At 37.8% G+C, this 18,798-nt stretch overlaps 1 protein-coding gene across 6 annotated transcripts in view; it reads left to right on the top strand.

Annotated features, from left to right (window-relative positions):
- The window catches only part of LOC103981921 (protein MICRORCHIDIA 2), a 70,961-nt gene that overhangs the window by 30,616 nt on the left and 21,547 nt on the right, over nucleotides 1-18,798 (top strand). For all 6 annotated transcript variants that reach the window (XR_010501951.1, XM_009398686.3, XM_009398685.3 and 3 more), the window contains exons 12-14: nucleotides 968-1,060; nucleotides 12,918-12,969; nucleotides 13,076-13,187. Coding sequence is in view for 5 of the 6 variants with exons in the window: in XM_009398686.3 (XP_009396961.2) it covers nucleotides 968-1,060; nucleotides 12,918-12,969; nucleotides 13,076-13,187 (257 nt within the window). In the remaining variant the exon portion in view is untranslated. The remainder of the gene's footprint in view (nucleotides 1-967; nucleotides 1,061-12,917; nucleotides 12,970-13,075; nucleotides 13,188-18,798) is intronic.

Below are 18,798 nucleotides of genomic sequence, written 5' to 3'. Positions count from 1 at the left end.
AGCCTACTTTGGAAGATGTATCATGACAGGAATGCAATAACTCCAGTTGTCAGCCGGAAGGCCCTCAGCATAGATAGTTGAAAATGTTATTCATGCCTCGTGACAAATGCAGCAGTTCCATTTTACATCTCAATTGGGCCTCAATTGTACATGGTTGAAAACTTGACATTAGTGCCTGTGAAGGTTGAAGCCAGAAGCATTATATAGACCCAAATGTTCAGGTAAATGGAGCATACTGAAGAATGTTAGATGGAATAATCATAAAAAATAAAGCAAATGAGTTGCAGAAATCAAGACTGTTGGTAAAAGTTTCAATTTCACACACTGTGTGATTATGCGCCATGATGGCAAACAAGGATTTCTGTGCCTTGTTCTGAGCACATGGTTGGCATGTTTAAAACCATGCCCTTCATATAGCCAACTGGGCAGTGCACCCTGGGTATTGTCATAGAGACATCTAGGAAATTATGTGTCTTAATATGAATGTGCATGCCTTCATAACAATTTATTATGATCTTCAACCTTGCTTATTCAGTAATCAATGCATGTAAAGAGAGTTTTTGTATCTCTGCTAAAAGTCTCGAAAGTTACTTGGTATTTAAAGTAGACTTCTGAGTTCTGATAAGAGTGGTCGACACAATGGTAATTGGTGTATGTTCTAGCTTTTAAAAAGGGTACTATGTTTTTGCTTGAGTATAATATTTAATAACTTACAAGATAGAAACTGGCTGTAGTACACATTAACAATGTTTAACTTTAACCTATCATTAACCACAGAGTAATATATGATTACCTGACAAAGGACTCTTTCTTTCACTTTGTTGTCCATACATTGTCTTAGGTGAGTATGTTTAGTTATACTTTTCGATGTTTTGTTACTTAAAGAAAATTTCTCTATTTCATTATATTTTTCTTTTCATTCTCTCATTTTATTTGGTTTGATACATTACCACTTTTCACAATATAGGTGTCGGTGCGGGTGACAATTGGCTTTGCAAAAGAGGCTCCTGTTCTGGGAATTTTTGGCTTTAATGTCTATCATAAAAACCGTCTTATTATGGTGTGGTTATTTTGTCATATAACTAAGTTCTTGTTTACTGTTTTTGTTACAGTTTTTTTATTTTTGTTCATGCTGTTATTGAAGAGTATCATGAAACTTTTTACAATTGGGTTTGCAAAAGAGGCTACTGTTCTCAGAAATTTTTGGCTTTAATGCTTATTATAAAGACAGTCTTGTTATGGTTTGATTATTTTATCATACAATCAAGTATCTTGTTTACTATTCTAGGGTATGGCTTATTATTATTTTTGTTCATTCTGTTATCCAAGAGTGTTTTGGACTTCCCTACATGTATCACTAGATAGTTATATTCAAACTTGTAGTGGTGCATGGTATAAAATTTTTATGGGATTTCACGGTAGATTTAGGTGATTCCTTATCAAGGTTGGCTAGTAACTACAAGAAGATATGCTGTGTGCCATACCATGGCAATGCTCCAGTTGGAGTGACATTTTCTCTTTTTTGTTATTATGGCCTTGGTAAACCCATGACATTAATTAAATAATTTGCAAGATTAGCACTGACGCACTGTTATCAGGATAGCTTACGATGATGTGATCAAGATAAGCAAACAAAATAAAATTTTATTTTAAAATAAATAATTGACATATCCAATAAATAAATTCTAAAATAAAATTTTAAACATTATAAAGAAGTAAAACCTTCAAAATTAAAGTAGAGTTTATTGAGAGAAAACTATTACATACTAAGGATTCTTTTACCTTCATATTTTTTAAAATATCTATTTTTTTTTAAAAATTGAGACTAAAATCAAAATTAAAAAATGTAAAAGTTTATGATGAACATAAATATGCATTAATTTCTTAAAAGGTATCATAAGTATATTATTGTAGTAACTAGTGAGTAACTACTAAATGTCTTTACAAAAGATATTAAACTCATCCGCTTGTAGCTTAGCCCCAGGGAATCTCTATGTACATGAGCATAGGTAACATAGACAACTAAAGGAAGAAATCTTGTCTGAAAATGGTGATCACGGGAATTGAGACTTTTGAACTCATGATATGTTGGTACTCTGTAATAGCATGCTACTTTCTTAGGAGGTTAACAACTAACATCTTTGTATATCCTTTCCTCTTGATTGTACACAATAGTGGACAACAAAGATTGCATAATGGTGGTAGATGACAAATGCAATGGTTGCAGCAAGTACATACAAAGCTTTATACCTCTATTTCACATACTCATTGTCTTCATCTCTTGCCTTCATCTCAAAATTTCTTTTCACCTTCTCCTTCCATTTTTCTGCATTAGGTTGTCAATTATGCCAATCTTTGGTTGAGTTTGAATAATTAAAACAAGTTTCTAATTAAAACGGTGATAAATTTGCCAAAACTGGGTTGGTCTTGGATGACATCTTTACAATTGGATATCTTGTTTAAAATTAGGTTTGTGTGTGTGTGTTAGGTGCATATGATATTTATTTTTCACATCAGTTAAATTGGTCATGGACTTGGTAAGAATCTGAACTTTTCTGTGACATAGTTCTCTGGGATTTTTGCTTGTTTAAAATTAGGTTTGTGTGTGTGTGTTTGGTGCATATGATATTTATTTTTCACATCAGTTAAATTGGTCATGGACTTGGTAAGAATCTGAACTTTTCTGTGACATAGTTCTCTGGGATTTTTGCTTGTTTTTTAGAGTTGGTACTCTATTTTTTTTCTTTATTTAAACCAAAAGGAAACTATAACAAGACTTTTCTTTGGAGTTTTATTATGCTGTTGGTTTCAAGATATGCATATTCATAGCCACGTATTCTGCCTTGCTTGGATTGGTGAATTTTTTTATGCAGATGCATTAACTATTGTATGCAAGAGGAAAATTAATCATTTCAATGTTATTGGAAAATTAATCATATAGTCAAACCAGAGAAAAGTAAAAACAGAAAGAACTTCCTAAATAGATCTATTCAGTTAGCTAGTGTATGTAGACAAATAAGATAATATAATTAGGAATGAATCAACAATCATATCCTAGTCTATCACATCAAATAAGGTAGCATGTCGAGAATCAAATAATAGCAAATCAGATCTCAATAAATCAAAACATAACAAATCTTGACATATCTCAACACTCCCCCTCAAGCTGGCTCAAAGATAATCAACATCCCCAGCTTGCTAGTCAAGTGATCAAACTGCTGGTTTTGAACGCCCTTTGTGAAAATATTTGTTACTTGTTGCTTGGTAGGGATAAATGGAGTCCATAATAGTCCGTCATCCAACTTCTTTTTTAATAAAATGCCGATCAACCTCAATGTGCTTTGTTCTATCATGATGCACTGAGTGGCGAGAGATACTCATTAATGCCTTGTTATCTGAATATAACTTTATTGGCTGATTTCAAGAAACTCTTAACTCACTTAGAAGTCTTTTTACCTAAAGGAGTTCACATATTCCTTGTGCAATAGCTCAAAATTCAGCTTCGCACTACTTCTAGCCACTACACCAAGTCAACTCGAAATTCAGCTTCTGTTCTTTTACTACCCCAAGTCACCAAATTCCCCCTATGAAGGTACAATATCTAGATGTAGATCTTCTATTATCTATACTGTCGGCACAGTCAACATCTGTATATGCTTTAACATATACATTGTTCCTCTTCTTAAACATCAACCTTTGTATGAAGTTCGTTTGAGATATTAGAGAATTGTAAAGATTGCCCCCATATGTTCTTTCTTCATTAGGTGAGTGCATAAACTGACTTACAACACTAACATCGAAGGCAATGTGGGGTCTAGTATGTGACAAATAAATTAATTTTCCAACCAGACTTTGATACTGTCCCTTATCCACCTCACTACTCAATAAGTGTTTCAGATGGTTTACAACCCAACATACTAGTTCCCCTCCTTGGTTATAGCTACCTCCATACCCAAGAAGTATGCTAATGATCCAAGATTTTTGATTTCAAACTCCTTGACCAAGAAGGCTTTTAGTTTCTCTTGTTTAACAAGATCGTCACCTGTCAATATAATGTTATCCACATACACAATGAGTATTGAGTCCTTTCCACTGGCAGCATGCTTATAAAACATGGTGTGATCAGCTTAGCTTTGTAAATATCCATAACTCTTTATAGCCTTAGTAAATCTGTCGAACCATGCTCTAGGAGATTGTTTTAGTCCATAGAGTGATCTCTTTAGCTTGCAGACTTTATCATACCGTAATGTTCTTTCAAAACCTGGAGGTAGATTCATGTAGACTTCCTCTTTTAGTTTGCCATTAAGGAAGACATTTTTCACATCTGACTACTGTTGAGGCTAGTAAAAAATTGCTACAAGAGACAACAAGGCTCGGACGCTATTCATCTTTGCCACAGGTGCAAAAGTCTCTTGATAATATATTTAAAGTGTTTGAGTGTGTTCCTTAGCCACTAGCCTTGCTTTATAAGTCCCAATTGACTCGTCAGCTTTATATTTCACAATGAACACCCATTTATAACCAGCAGGTCTCTTTCCTTTAGGAAAATTTACAAGTTTTCTAGTCTCATTCTTCTCCATGCCCTCATCTCCTCATACATAACCTTTATCCATTCAGGTACAGCTAGGGCTTCCTGTATAGACATAGGAATATCTGGGTTTGACAAGTTAAAAACAAAGGATTTGAAAGAAGAAGAGAATTTGTGATATCACACAAAATTGAAAATAGGATGAGTAGTACATGACCTCGTTCTACGTGTAAAGAATGGTCTGGAGTACTTCAAAGTTTCATGAGCAGTTGCACTTAGAGCTGACTCTTAGTAAACATAGTGTGGTTGTTGCCCCAAACCTTGTTGATTTTGCCTTATTGTATAGACACATAGTTCTGATTGCTGTTTATCAGTCACTAAGTCTCTCGTTACATCATATGTTTTATGTTCTAGCGTAATAGATTAAGGTTGCAACATTGGATTAGTGGTACTAGGGATAGGTTGTGGCTGAGAAGGTAGAACTGTGATAGGAATGGATTCGAAAGGTGATTTCTTAGATGTACCTGTGATAGGAATGAATTCAGAAGAATTCATAGGTAGGGTTATAATAGTTTTCCAAAACTTCTCTTCTGTATGATTCTACCCCTTAAATAAAGTTTTGGAGAAATAAGGTTGATTTAAAAAAAAGTGACGTCCATACTTATATAAATCTGTTTTGTAAGAGATCAAAGCAATTCTATCCCTTTTGAATTGGTGAGAAGCTTAGAAAAACATATTTTTTGCTCACGGATCAAATTTGGTGCCGTTATGACCGTATATGAACAAATGCTACACAATCAAACACATTTGGAGGCAAATTACTAAAGATTCGGATTTGTGGATAGGTTTGTAGGAGGATGTTTAGGGGTTTTTGAAAATTATATACTTGGGTTAGGATCTTATTGATTAAATAAGATGCAGTTAGGATAGCCTCTCCTTAAAAATGTTTAGGAACTCCTATAGTAAACATAATGGCCTGAGCTACCTCTAAGTAATGACGGTTTTTCCTTTTAGCGATTACATTTTGTTTGGGTGTATTAATGCAAGATGTTTGATGGATAATACTCTTTTCCATTAGAAAGCTTTTAAGAATGGATTTGAAGTACTCTCCTCTGTTTTCAGTTCTAAGGATTTGTATTTGGGCATGGAATTGGGTGTTGCCCATGTTATAGAAGTTTTGAAACACAATAGTAGTCTTGGATTTTTCTTTTAACAAATATACTGATGTAGAGTAGAGTAGGGAAGTAGAGAGAAAGAGAGGGGAAGAGAAATAAAGAGAAATGTGAGATAATAGAGGAGAGTAAGAGACTAGAGAAGATGCAATTCTTTTCATTCAAATCTGAAGTGTTTGATCCATTGACAAGCCCCACTATTTGTAGGGGTTTAAAAGCCTTGATACAATTAATGTAGGTAATGATTCTCAAGAGTAATCTCCTAGGGAATTAGTATGTCTTATAGAAATCGAAAATATGACTTCTAGGATGCTTAAATAGGAAATGGGTGCACTTAATACAAGAGTGCACTTAATAGAAAAGGAGTCCCTAGGTTAGTGAAGGAGACATAATCACAACTGCGAATCATGCAACTTTTTAAATGAATTTCTAGGGATCTCTCAAGGCAAATGCGAATCAAGACATAATCACAACTTTAAACTCTTGACTTCTATGATGTGCATTTACAGCAAGTTTGTTCATTACTTAAGGCAATTTTACATTGAGTCTTTGCATGCAAATCATAGATATATTGAGTGAAGGAGTGGGCTGGTTTTGAGCCACGATAGTTAAGTGAAAGGGGTGCTAGGTCAATGAGTATATGAGTATAGCCAAGGATAGCTTAAAATGGGTTTTTTCTGGTGGAGCGATTGATTGAGTTATTGTATGCAATTTCTGTAGTGGATAAGGTTAAATCCTGGTTTTCGGGTTTCTCCCCAACTAAACATCTAAGAAGATTTCCTAAGGAACGGTTAACAACCTCAGTTTGACTATCAACCTAGGGGTGAAAGGCTGATGAGAACTTTAATATTGTGCAAGTTTGTCATTTGATCCTTTGGTTCTTATTCTAAGATAAGGGTACATTGAGAACAACGAGAGACAATGTACGAGAGCAATAATGACATTGAATTGAAGATGAATTAGTTTGAGAATAAGTGGTTGTACGAGTTGGATAATTTATGGCCGGGCTAGGATTGTTGTTAGTAGTGTGGATTTTTGGCTTCACAGAGCTACTACTTGGGATGGATTGAGAACTAGTTCTATTGTCGAGAGATTAAGAAGATGCTCGATATGTTGGATAGAGTTTGAGGTACTTCTCAATCTCAAGGACTCGTTAAGAAGCTTCCCCTTTAGTGTCAAGGAAACTAAGGGAGACTTCTTGTTCGATGTTAAACCTCAACTCATTAACAAATCTTCGGACAGTGATGATTTAGTCTTCTTCTATTCCACACTTAAGTTCCTCAAATCGGGCTAAATACTCTGTCACACCAGAATTAAACTATTTATGGTTTAACAATTATTCAATCAGTTGGCTTCGAAAGTAGGTTAGTAAATATTTTTTCATAATTTTTTCTTTTCATGACTTCCCATTGAGTGATGGGAGGCTCTCGATGGTGTTAAAGACTATATTGGATATGTTGCCAATATTTCCTAACAGATCCTACCAGTTTCATTTTTGCAAATCGTACACTTTCAATATCAATATTTCTATATCACTCAAAGTAATCTTTCATGCTATCTAATCAGTCAACAAACATATTTAGGTCAAACCTACCATCAAAGTCTGGCATATTCACTTTAACTCTTTTAGCTATTTCATCCAGATTGTCAACAAGTCGAACTCGTTGGCTCATTACTTAGGTTTGTGGATTTCTAGTTGGTTCTAGGAATTCATTATTAAGGTCAAATGCTTGGTCATTAGGAATTGTTGGAGCATGATTGTGAATAGGTGCCCTTTAGGTAGACCTTGGATTTGTTTGAATATGGGCTTGGAGAGTAGGTAAAATTCTTTGATTTGAAGCTTTGGATTGTGGAGAATGAACATGTTGTTTTATCGACTCATCAATCTTATTCATGGGTCGTTTTTTAAGGTTTTGGAGATCTCTTAGGACTTGGGTCATCTAGTCATATAACTAGTTTAATATTGTGTCATAATTTTCTAATTTGGTCCTATGGATCTCTACCTCACTCTATTGGTTATGAGATTCATCAAAAATGTTTTGGTTTTCACCTTGCTTAGTCATGATTCTAATGCTATTGACAAATTGCCTTTTGATAATGAGGTTGTTAATTGTTGCTATGCACAAGGTAGAAATGCATTGATTCAAGTGGTTCTCTCACTTTTTTCTGGGGACAACTTTCAAGGTTTTAGATCTTAATGGTATTGTAGTTCTAATCCAAGGGAAGAGAGCAGGTGATAAATAAAAAAAAAGGAGAAGAGAAGGAGGGGGGGGGGGGGGAGCGATAAAAGTTAGGATATAATGAAATATACGGTTGTTGTTTTCGACAAAAATATTAAAGAAGTTTTCAAAAATTACTAGGCACCAAGAGCCAGGTGGTCCACCAATTTTGTAGGGATAGCCGCTTCAAAGTCGAACTCCACACGCAAAGGATTGATGTTGGAGGTGCAAGGATTTGAGTGATGCCACTGTTGATAGAAGTTGCTAGTTGGGGCCCAATGAGGTACAGGGCTGGTTTCTTCACCTAGCACTGAAACCAAATTGATGTAGAACAGAGTCGGAACGTAGAGAGAAAGGGGGGGGGGGGGGGGGGGAAGAGAAAGAAAATGATGTGTGAGATGTAAGAGACTAGAGATGATGTAATTTTTTTCATTCATATATGAAGTGTTTGATCCATTGATAAGCCCCACTATTTATAGGGGTTAGGAACCTTGATACAATTAATGTAGACAATGATTCTCGAAAGTAATATCCTATGAAATTTGTATGCCTTTTAGAAATTCAAAATGTGACTTCTAGGTTACCTAAATAACAAGGTTTGTCGCACCATAGCGTACCTCTCGGTATGAGTGATATGTATTGATCCAATAGGGGACCGGTACGGGTGGTACATTGGTACGCCCCATGTACTTTGTGTCGGTACGCTCGATAAGGCTCAGTACAACTCAATACATACCGTACCGACAATTGTTCGGTACACCGATATGAACCGGCCGGTAAAGCGAACCATGCCAAATAGTAAATGAGCGCACTTAATACTAAAGGAGTCTCTAGGTTAGCACCTAGAAAGAATAGAAGACTCTTCAATTTTCAACATAACTCTTCAAAATTTCTAGGCTAACTAATTGATGACTTTTTATTGATTTCTTTGCCTAGAATAAACTTTTCTAGAATCTTTTGTAAAGATAGATAGTTCTCCATTATATGCCTAACAAACTCTATTATGATCATGATCATCAATGGAGGCAATAAACCATTAGTTCTAGTAGTGTTTTATCTTTTGAAGGCCCCCAATTGTCACTATGGATTAAGCTAAAGGGTTGGGAGTGTTTATATGGTTGCGAAGCGAATATGGAATGATGATGTTTAACTAGTTAATATATTTCACTGTGAAATTGAGAGAGATTCTTATTCTTAAAGCAAAGTAGCAACTTGTTGAAGTTCTTGAAACTAGGATGACTTGTTCTGTACTCTATAGCAAGGTTCGTAATTTTGTATCATACCGGAGTATCGAGATCAGTTTGGTACTGCTCGATATATATATATGTATATATATGTATATATATGTATATATATGTATATATATGTATATATATGTATATATAAAGGGGCGATGTCGTCATCGAGGCTTCTTCTCCCTGTGCGGATGAGGAGAAGTCGCTGACGATGCCGATGCCTCGTCGCCTCAGATGAGGAGGCGACATCTCATCTCCGACACCAGGCAAGGGAGGGTGGCGATGGATCGGGATCGTCGAGGGAGAGCAATGCCAGATCTCCAGGTTCTCCCTTTTCTTCTCCATCTTTTTCTCCTTCTTCTTCCTTCTCCCTCGGTTAATACTGCCTCGTAGTGGGCGGCGACGGTCGAAATTGACCGTCACCGATTGATTTCACGTGTTAACGGGGCGGAAACAGCTCTAATCGACGGTATCGCCCGATAGTGGGCAGTCTGCGTATCGGTTTGCTGGCCGCCCATACCGGGTGGTATCATTCGAAATTAAAAACCTTGCTCTATAGTACCATAATATTTTTTTTGTCTTTATTAGAAAAGCAAGAAAAACTGCCTATGGCTTGAGCTTGTCTATCCAAGGAAGCATCACCTTCAAAGTAATAGAGTTGATCAACTTCTCTTTAGCACTGCCAATCATCCTTCCTGAGCACATATCTTGAAACACACAAGGAGATAGAAAGAATTTTGCCACATAATTTTGCTTATGGATAAGAGATTATAGGATAGGTTAGGAACATGCAGAACAAATTTCAAAATTGGATTCTTTGAGAGAACAAGATAACCTTTTCTTGCAATTGGACAAAGATATATCGGCAATATGAACTTTAAGGTTTCCAAGACATGGAGTATAGGAACATGTGAGAACGACTAATCATATGATCACTAGCACCCGTATCAACTATCCAAAGTGCTTGATTAGAGGAAATGTGGAGGGTAGGAGTATTACCTTGCTTTGCAAGAGAACATGTAGGAGATGGATTTATGGTGGTTTGTGATTAGCTAAGAAGTCCATTTAGATGTTCTAGCTGTTCTTTACTTTATAAAAGTGTCTCGAAGCCTCACTGATTTTCGCCAACTTGAATCTTTGTGGCTACCAGCATTCCTATAACTACCTTATTGTTGCACTTATTGTTTTTGCAGTTTTGAGATTTACCATGTCGTTTCTAGCATGTCTCCTTGGTGTGTTTTGGTTTGTTGCAGTAATTACACCATCTGCTATCTTTCATGTTGTCTTTGGCGTTGGGAGATATCTTTGAGCCTGTCAAGGCAAAGTTTTCCACTATAGGCTTGCCATAATTTGCTTCTTTAATACTTAGCAATTCCTATCAGCTTTAAGCACTTCAAACTAGGGTAAACACTTCATTAAGATCATGAAAAGGTTCTCTATTAAAAACACAATCTTATACTTGATCAAATTCAGAATTAACCCCAATAAGAATTGAAATACCCTCTCAATCTCAAGCAAGTTTCTCAGCCTTTCAGTGTCGACAGCAGATTCCATCTCCAGATTTTGATATAGGTCTAATTTAGCCAATATACCTCAGATTATTGTAATAATCTACGATGCTTGATGTACCTTGCTTTATCTTTTGAATTTGTCTTTTGATTTGGAAAATTAGAGAATTAAAACCTACTTTGGAGTAGATTTTATTGACAACATCCCAAAATATCTCTAGCCATAGGAAGAAGGTACATCTTGCTGATTCTTGGCTACATGGAATAAAGCAGTCACACATGACCATCGCATTATCGATCTCCCAAGTTTCGTTTGAGGCTAGTGCCTTCTTAGCTCATTTACATATTTGAACTTTCCTTTACTCATTAGAGAGCTCTTCATGGATTGAGACCACTTAATAAAATTTCTCTCGCTTAGTCTAATGATAGAGATCTAGAGGGTATGACCTTCAAGTTGAAGGGAATATTGAGTGAATAGTTTTTGGAATATTGAAAACAAACTTTAGAGTTTCAGACATGGCTAGAAACGAGGAGTCACCAGAGAAGATTTTCGACAATAAATGCTGAGATAAAGAAACAAATCTATCATATACCATTGTGGGCAGAGAGAAGAAAAATCAAAACCTAATTTTGCTCTGATACCATGAAGAAGAGAATTTTATTTTTCTATATTGTTGCTTGTATACAAGATGAAGTACATATAGTCGAACTAGAGAAAAGGAAAAAGAAGAAAGAACTACCTAAATAGATCTAGGTGCTAATCTAGGAAATATACAACTTGTTGATGTAAACAAATAAAATAATATAATTAGGAATGAATCAACAATTATATCCTAGTCTATCACATCAAATAAGATAGCATGTTGAGAATCAAATTATAGCAGATCAGATCTCAACAAATCAAATCACAACAGATATCTCAACAACCGCATCCAGAATATGGAAAAAAGGATATACTTGTCCATTTTTTCCCATAGATGAACTGGAATATTGGGAGTTGCCTTAGTCAATGGATGTGAACACTGTCATTAGTCTAATCTTCCATTGTTTAATAGACGATGAAGTTTGTGGCAAAGCGTGTGATGTTGGGTCATAGGGGCTCTGCATATATGAATTTTACATCGAAGCTTACACCCAATGATGGCCGTTGATGTAATTTGTGATGCTTTGTGCCTTTTTTATTATCATCTTAACTGTTGGCTTATCAAAATATCCTTTATCATCAGGTCTATGCAGCGATCTGTACTTGTTGTTCAAAATAAATGTTGTCAAGACTCAAGACTATCAGTTACTGATCAACCTTAAAGTTTGCTCCACTATTATCAGGACTTACTGTAACAAATTTTGGTCCGACCTTTGCAACCATTGTGTCCATCAACCCCTCATTGTAGTTGGCATCATGGATTTTATCGGGAGAATCAATACAATTATAGAATACTATCCTTCTCTTGTAATATATATGGAAGTTGATGATGTTCATTTTACCGGATGTCACAAACAATGGTTGCACTGTATTGAAAGATTTTATCCAATCTCAAAGTTCTTGAACCTCTTTACCTAGATACATGTTGTGTATCTCTCTTGGTGTAAGGGGCTTGAATATTGGGAGCTGCCTTTTGGATGGACAAAATCATGCTTTGGTTGTAAAGGTTTTGGGCTGTAATTGAAATTCGATGAAAGTTGAGCCACCGTGCAATTGCCTTTCTAATGTGTTTATTTTGGTGTCTGTGTGGGCTGTAGTAGGATCTTGATCAACCATATTAAGAGCTACCTTATTGCCAAAGTCCTATGATAAATCCTGCAGGTTGGACTACCCAATGCTAATTGTTCCACCTAATTGAGAAGCTCTAGTTGATAACCTCATTCCAGAATTCCTTTCTAAATCCTTGTGCACAAATACTATTGGCCTCCCTTGTTGATCTACTTAATTGAGTCATATCACTTCACTTTGACTATTGCTACCACTACCACACTCGTACCGCTAGTCAATCAATATATGTTCCATTGCTTCTTCGTACTATATATATATATATATATATATATATATATATATATATATATATATATATATATATATATATATCTGTGTGTGTGTGTGTGTGTGTGTGTTATACAGACATGTAACTTGTTTTTTCCCCTATATTTATGTTGATTGCTTATGTATGAGTTTTCGAATCTGAATATTGATGATTAAGAATAATATATACAACAAATTCTAATCGCTATTGTTTTATTTTCTTAATTTTCTTTTATAGCCATTTTGGAAAGTTGTTCAGGAAGGTTCGAGTCGAGGGAGGTGTGTTATTGGTATGTACCTTGTGGAAATTTGCTTCATCAAATATTAATTAGTGTTCTTTTAAAAAAATATTAATAGGTGTTTCTTAATAAATGCTTCATGTTAATCAATTTACAGGAGTTTTCGAGGCAAACTTTATGGAACCTGCTCATGACAAACAGGACTTTGAAAGGACACCATTGTTCATTCGACTGGAAGCAAAACTTAGGCAAATAGTTCTTGATTACTGGTAAATGTTTACTAGAAAATTGATTCTTGGATTTATTCCTTTACATGAGCCACTCTTTAGAATGCTAAGAAATAAAGTGTCATCCCACTAAACCTTTGGTGAAAATGCAGCCCCCGGCATCACTCACTTTCTCCTGTCTTACATGGTCATAATTGCTGCCATTCCACTGCTTGATCTTGGGTCTTGCTTTATGAACACTTAACAGTTCCCAGTTCACTATGATTCTCTTCTTTGATTAACAGTTGTACTTAATTTAAAGAGAATTGTAGATATAAATTTTGATATGTGATAAAAAGAAAAATATTGAAATATTATAACCACTATTATAGATCAGGAATTCAAGGAAAAGGATGTAGAAGTTAAATAGATGATGTAAGAGTTCTTTACCAATATATGTAGTTATTGTTCCTCAAACATGTCAAGATGATTAGTATCATATCATAATTTTGGGAACACTTGGGATCATTCAAGTACCTGCTAGTGAAAAACATTTCATCGGAGGGAATCTAAATGATCATATCTTTTGGTAAGCATGCATTGAATTTTAATTACTAAATGCAAGATGTAACTAGCTTTCTTCTTGATTGTCATACCTCGATCTCATAATTGTAGATATAAAGAGTGGACCATAATTCATTTAGATTTTTTTTTCTTGCTATGAGGTTTTAATGATTTCATAATCCTTCCTTGAAGGGTGGATGGTTACACTTGATTAGATTGATGTTCTTCAAATCAGGGTTCTCAATTTCGATGTGTACCGCCCGGTATGGGCGGTATGTACCGATCCGAGAGGATACCAGTGTGCGAACTGTTCTCTATTGGGCAGTACCAGTATTTTGATCGGTATTGAGGCGTACCGACCGGTACCCCCCTGGATTTCGATCGTTACTGAGGCATACTGATCGGTATGCCCTGGCGTGGTAGGTGAAGTTATTTTTAAGGTTTTAGGGTGTACCATCGGTATGCCCTAGCGTACCAACAGTATATACCGGTACGTACCATACCGAGCTCAATACAGACCGGTATTCAAAACCTTGCTTCAAATTATATCTTTAGAATTGTAAAAGGAAACGAAACAAATGGTTATATTATAATTGCATGGTGTAAACTAACAAGAGAGACAAACAAAATGTATTTTGGAAATAGTATGGTATGCAGTACCGAATGGTACCGCCCGATACGGGCGGTACGTACCGGTCCGACGGCATACCGGTACGTGGACCGTCCGGTACCGCTACAGTGCTACAGTATTATACTGTAGCAGTGCTACAGTGCTACAGTATGAAGAAAATATATAAAATTGTTCGATACACTAGGGTGTATCGCTCGGTATACCAGTACCGTACCTTACCGAGCCAACCTCGAAATACCGGTACGGTACGGTACCAGGCTATAAATTTTGTTTGTCTATACATTTTGTTTGTGAGATTGTATATGGAAATTAATTGTTTATGAGATTTTGACAAATGTAGTTCTTAATAGTCTTGAGGAGTGAGAAAAGTAGTTCAAGTAGAATATCGAGGAGTGACAAAAATTTCTTAAAGAATCTTAAGGTAATGGTATCGCAGAACTCAGGTTGGTAGCTTAGTGATGAAATTTAACATGCAATTGCTAAATAAAATTTTTGAAGATATAAATCCTCTAATAGAGTGCCAAGAAATTGTTAACATGGCTAATTATAAAGCTTATGATAGTTTCTACAGTAAATTAGATTAAAGTTTAAGAGAGGAGAATTTATATAACCTTTCTAAAGTTACGATAGGTTAATAAATGTGATATCTTGATGATAAAATCAATTGATGAATTGATAAGTTAATTATTGTTAGTGATTTAAAAAGGCGCTTGGGCGCTCGCCTAGGCGCTCGAGCGAGGCGAGGCGAGGCTCGAGCGCCTCGCTTCACTTCCAAGCGACGCCGCCTGGGCGCTCGCCCGAGCCCAGGCGTTGGGCGCTTCGGGCGAGCGCCTAGGTTAAACCAGGCGACCGAACCAGGATTTTAGGTCTAGTTCAGTCTCCGTTGGTTAGTTGGTTCAATCGAACCAACTAAAACCGATATCAACTGTCGCTGCCCAACCCTAACCCTGCTTGTTGCCGCTGTCGCTGTCGCTCCCGCTCCCGCTGCTTACCGCTGTCGCTGCTCACAACCGCTGCCGCTGTCACCGCTCACAACCGCTGCCGCTGTCACCGCTCACCGCTCCCGTTGCTCGCCGCTCCTGCTCCCGCTCCCGCTCCTGCTCTTGCTCCCGCTGCTCGTCGCTGCCGCTGCCTCCTTACACTCCCGCTCCCGCTACCGCTGCCTCCTTACACTCCCGCTCTCACTACCGCTGCCGCCTCCTCTTTTCTCTGTCAGCACCCCTTTACACTCTTCCTTCTTCTCCTTGTGTATACTGTTAACAGTATACTGTAGGCCGATACATGGACCACCTCCGTTTCGAGCGGTTCGATTAAAATCAAAAAATAAAAAAAATGGTGGGGCTTGTCTAACTCATTATTAAAAAAAGGAAAAAAAAAAGAGTTCGCAAGCCCTCTTCTCTCGTACGATGTCGCTATCCCTACGTCTTCACCACTGCCATTACCGCTTCGTCGTTGCTGATGATGCTTTGCCATTGTCGGTGCACTTCGCTGCTGTCGTTGCCAATTCAACATTGTCGATGTTGCTTCAACACTGCCACTGTCGCTTTAACGTTACCACTGCTTCTCTTCTTTCTTCTTCCGCCACGACTTCATCTTCTTCCTTCTTCTTGCCTCCTTCCTCTCAGTGATTTAAAAAGGCGCTCGGGCGAGGCGAGGCGAGGCCCGAGCGCCTCGCTTCATTTCCAGGTGGCGCGCTTCAAAGAGGTGCCGCCTAGGCGCTCGCCCGAGCCCAGGCGCCGGGCGCTTTGGGTGAGCGCCTAGGTTAAACCAGGCGATCGAACCAACATTTGAGGTCTGGTTTGGTCTCCGGTGCTTTAGTTGGTTCAATTGAACCAACTAAAGCACTGATATCAGCATGACTTCCCCAACCCTAACCCTGCTCGCCGTTCACGCTACTGCCACCGTTGCTCGCTACCATTGCTGCTGTCGCCGCTCGTCGCTCTCGCTGCCACTACTTGCTGCTACCGCTGCCTCCTACTGTCGCCGCTCGCCGCTCCCGTTGCTATCGTTGCCATTGTCTCCGCTCGCCGCTTCCGCTCCCGCTCCCACTGCTACTGCCGCTGCTCGCTGCTACCGTTGCCATTGTCTCCGCTCACCGCTTCCGCTCTTGCTCCCGTTGCTCGCTGCTGCCGATGCCACTGTCGCCGCTTGCCGCTCCCGCTATCGCTGCTGCTACCGCTGCCACTGTCGTCGTTCGCAGCTGTCGCTCCCGCTCTTCTCAATCAACACCCTCGGTCTTCTGACTCTTTCCTTTCACTCTTCTCCTCTTTCGATAGTATATTGTTAACTGTATACTAGTAATAGTATTTGTATTTATTAGATTAATTTAATAGCATATTTTTATTTAAAAATTTAAATAATTATATTTATTAATTATATTATATATTTTTATATTTTGGTGCCTTCGCTCGGGCGAGTGCCTCGGGCGTTTTTGGACCTTGGCACATTTTGGCGCCTTACGCTTTTTAAATCACTGCTTCCTCTGTTCCTCCATCACCCCTTCCTCTTTTTCCTCTTTTTATTCCTCGTCGAAACATTAGTACAACTAGTGTACCATGTGTTGGTAGATTGGTATAGACCCATATTACCGGTTCGATAGATTGCCGAAATGGGTCCCGTACTTGAAATGGAAATCCTTGATAGGTGCTTCGTCTAGCGGTGACTGAATTCCATGAGTTGAGTCCCAATTAGTCTAAATAATAACCATATCACTTATGTACTTTACATAAAGGAGATGCTTTAGGATACATTGGACGCTTTTGATTCATCTTTGTTCTAAGCGGATGCATCATTGCTAACGAAATAATTTGCGATGCTTCGAGTGGTTTAGCTTCTTGGTTGTAGGCAAGTGTATCCCATGTAATGGAGATGCTATGAGATGTTTTGGGTACTTCCAGATGTAGTTTCATCCTTGGCGGATGCATTAAAACGGGAAGTTCTAGGATGCATTTGGCACTTCGGATGCTTTTTTTGTCTTAGGTGAACTCATCGTGCACAAATTTGATACCTTGGAATGCGTCGAGCGATTTGAATGCTTGTTTATCATGGGCAAATGCATCACGGTTCAATGGGATGTCCTTGTGATGTCAAACTTTTGGGTTTTTTTGTTAGGGTGGATGCATCGTGATCAAATGGGATGCTTTGGTATACATTGGGTGTTTCATATGCTCTTTTATCCTAGGCATTTCAGGCAAGTGAAGAGGTGGGGTGATTGAGGAGGTAGATGCTCGACGACATTAGATTGGATGATTGAGGAGCTAGTGGGTTCAGCCTTATTAGGTCAAATCAGATTGTAACACATTGGAGGTTTGATATGGTCATAGAGGATTTCATTTTAATGTGAAGACTAATGTTCAAAACCTCGATAGGGGGAAAAAAATCTTTTTTCTCTTTTACTTTCTCAAGTTATAACCATTACCATGTATGCTCTCAACTTGCACCTTGTCGTTGCCTTCGATAAGCTCCTCATAGCAAATTGACCAATAGCAAAATTGGTCAAATCAAACTTCGACCAAATCCAAAATATGACATGGTTGTTGTGTAGTTATGCTCGACTTAATGACATGGGCATTTTTAGGGCATAATCATCTTTTCAAAGAGGTGGTCATATGATCATTTTAAGGATGTGACCAACTTGAGGAGTGGTCTTGATGACGTGACCAACTTGAAACAACTGTTATATGAGAGTGGTTGTTATGATGGAGTAGTCATCTTGAGGAAATAATTGTCCAGAGACATGATTGAGTTGTGGAGCAATCTTCTTGACTATGCAACTAACTAAAGGAGAGGTCGACTATGGGAAGCCATTGTCTTAAACTCTTAATGATGCAACCAACATGAGGCATGGTCAAGTTGCAGTGAGATACAGCTTAAGGGCCGCATACATTTGCATGTTTTGAGATGACCCTCCTTCATGAGATGGAGGTTGAAGTCAAGAAGGTTGTTCTCACTTTGTAGTGTGGTCCTTTTTATGACTTAATGGCTTCAACTACTATGTGGATTTGTCCTCTTGGCTCCTCTTGACTATACAATCAACATGAGCAAAGGTTGAATGGAAAACCATGGTTCGCCTTATCGGTCTATACTGGTGTACCAACCAACTAACGGTATGATACGTACCAAGCTGTACCGAGTTATATTGAGCATACCAACACATGATACATGGGGGGCATACCAATGTATGTATGGCCTATACTAGTCTCTTGTCGGACCGATATGTACCGGCCATACTGAGTGGTACGTTATGGTATGACGAACCTTATGGAAAACAATTGTCTTAATGATCAAACCAAGTTGGAAATTGAGATAATTCAGCTTCACGTGATGATGGAGTCATCAAGTTGGAATACTCCATTGAGGGCTTCATGGCTAGTAACTAGAGGAATCATAATAACCTTAATCCATTGATGAATATGTGGATCATTACGAACAAGTGTGAAACGACTATTTGTTGAGTCTCGTTGTTGAACAATTGTGAAA

The sequence above is a fragment of the Musa acuminata genome, chromosome BXJ1-4 (genome assembly GCF_036884655.1).
Source record: "Musa acuminata AAA Group cultivar baxijiao chromosome BXJ1-4, Cavendish_Baxijiao_AAA, whole genome shotgun sequence".
NCBI lineage: Eukaryota > Viridiplantae > Streptophyta > Magnoliopsida > Zingiberales > Musaceae > Musa > Musa acuminata.
This window is presented reverse-complemented; position numbering and strand designations above follow the sequence as displayed.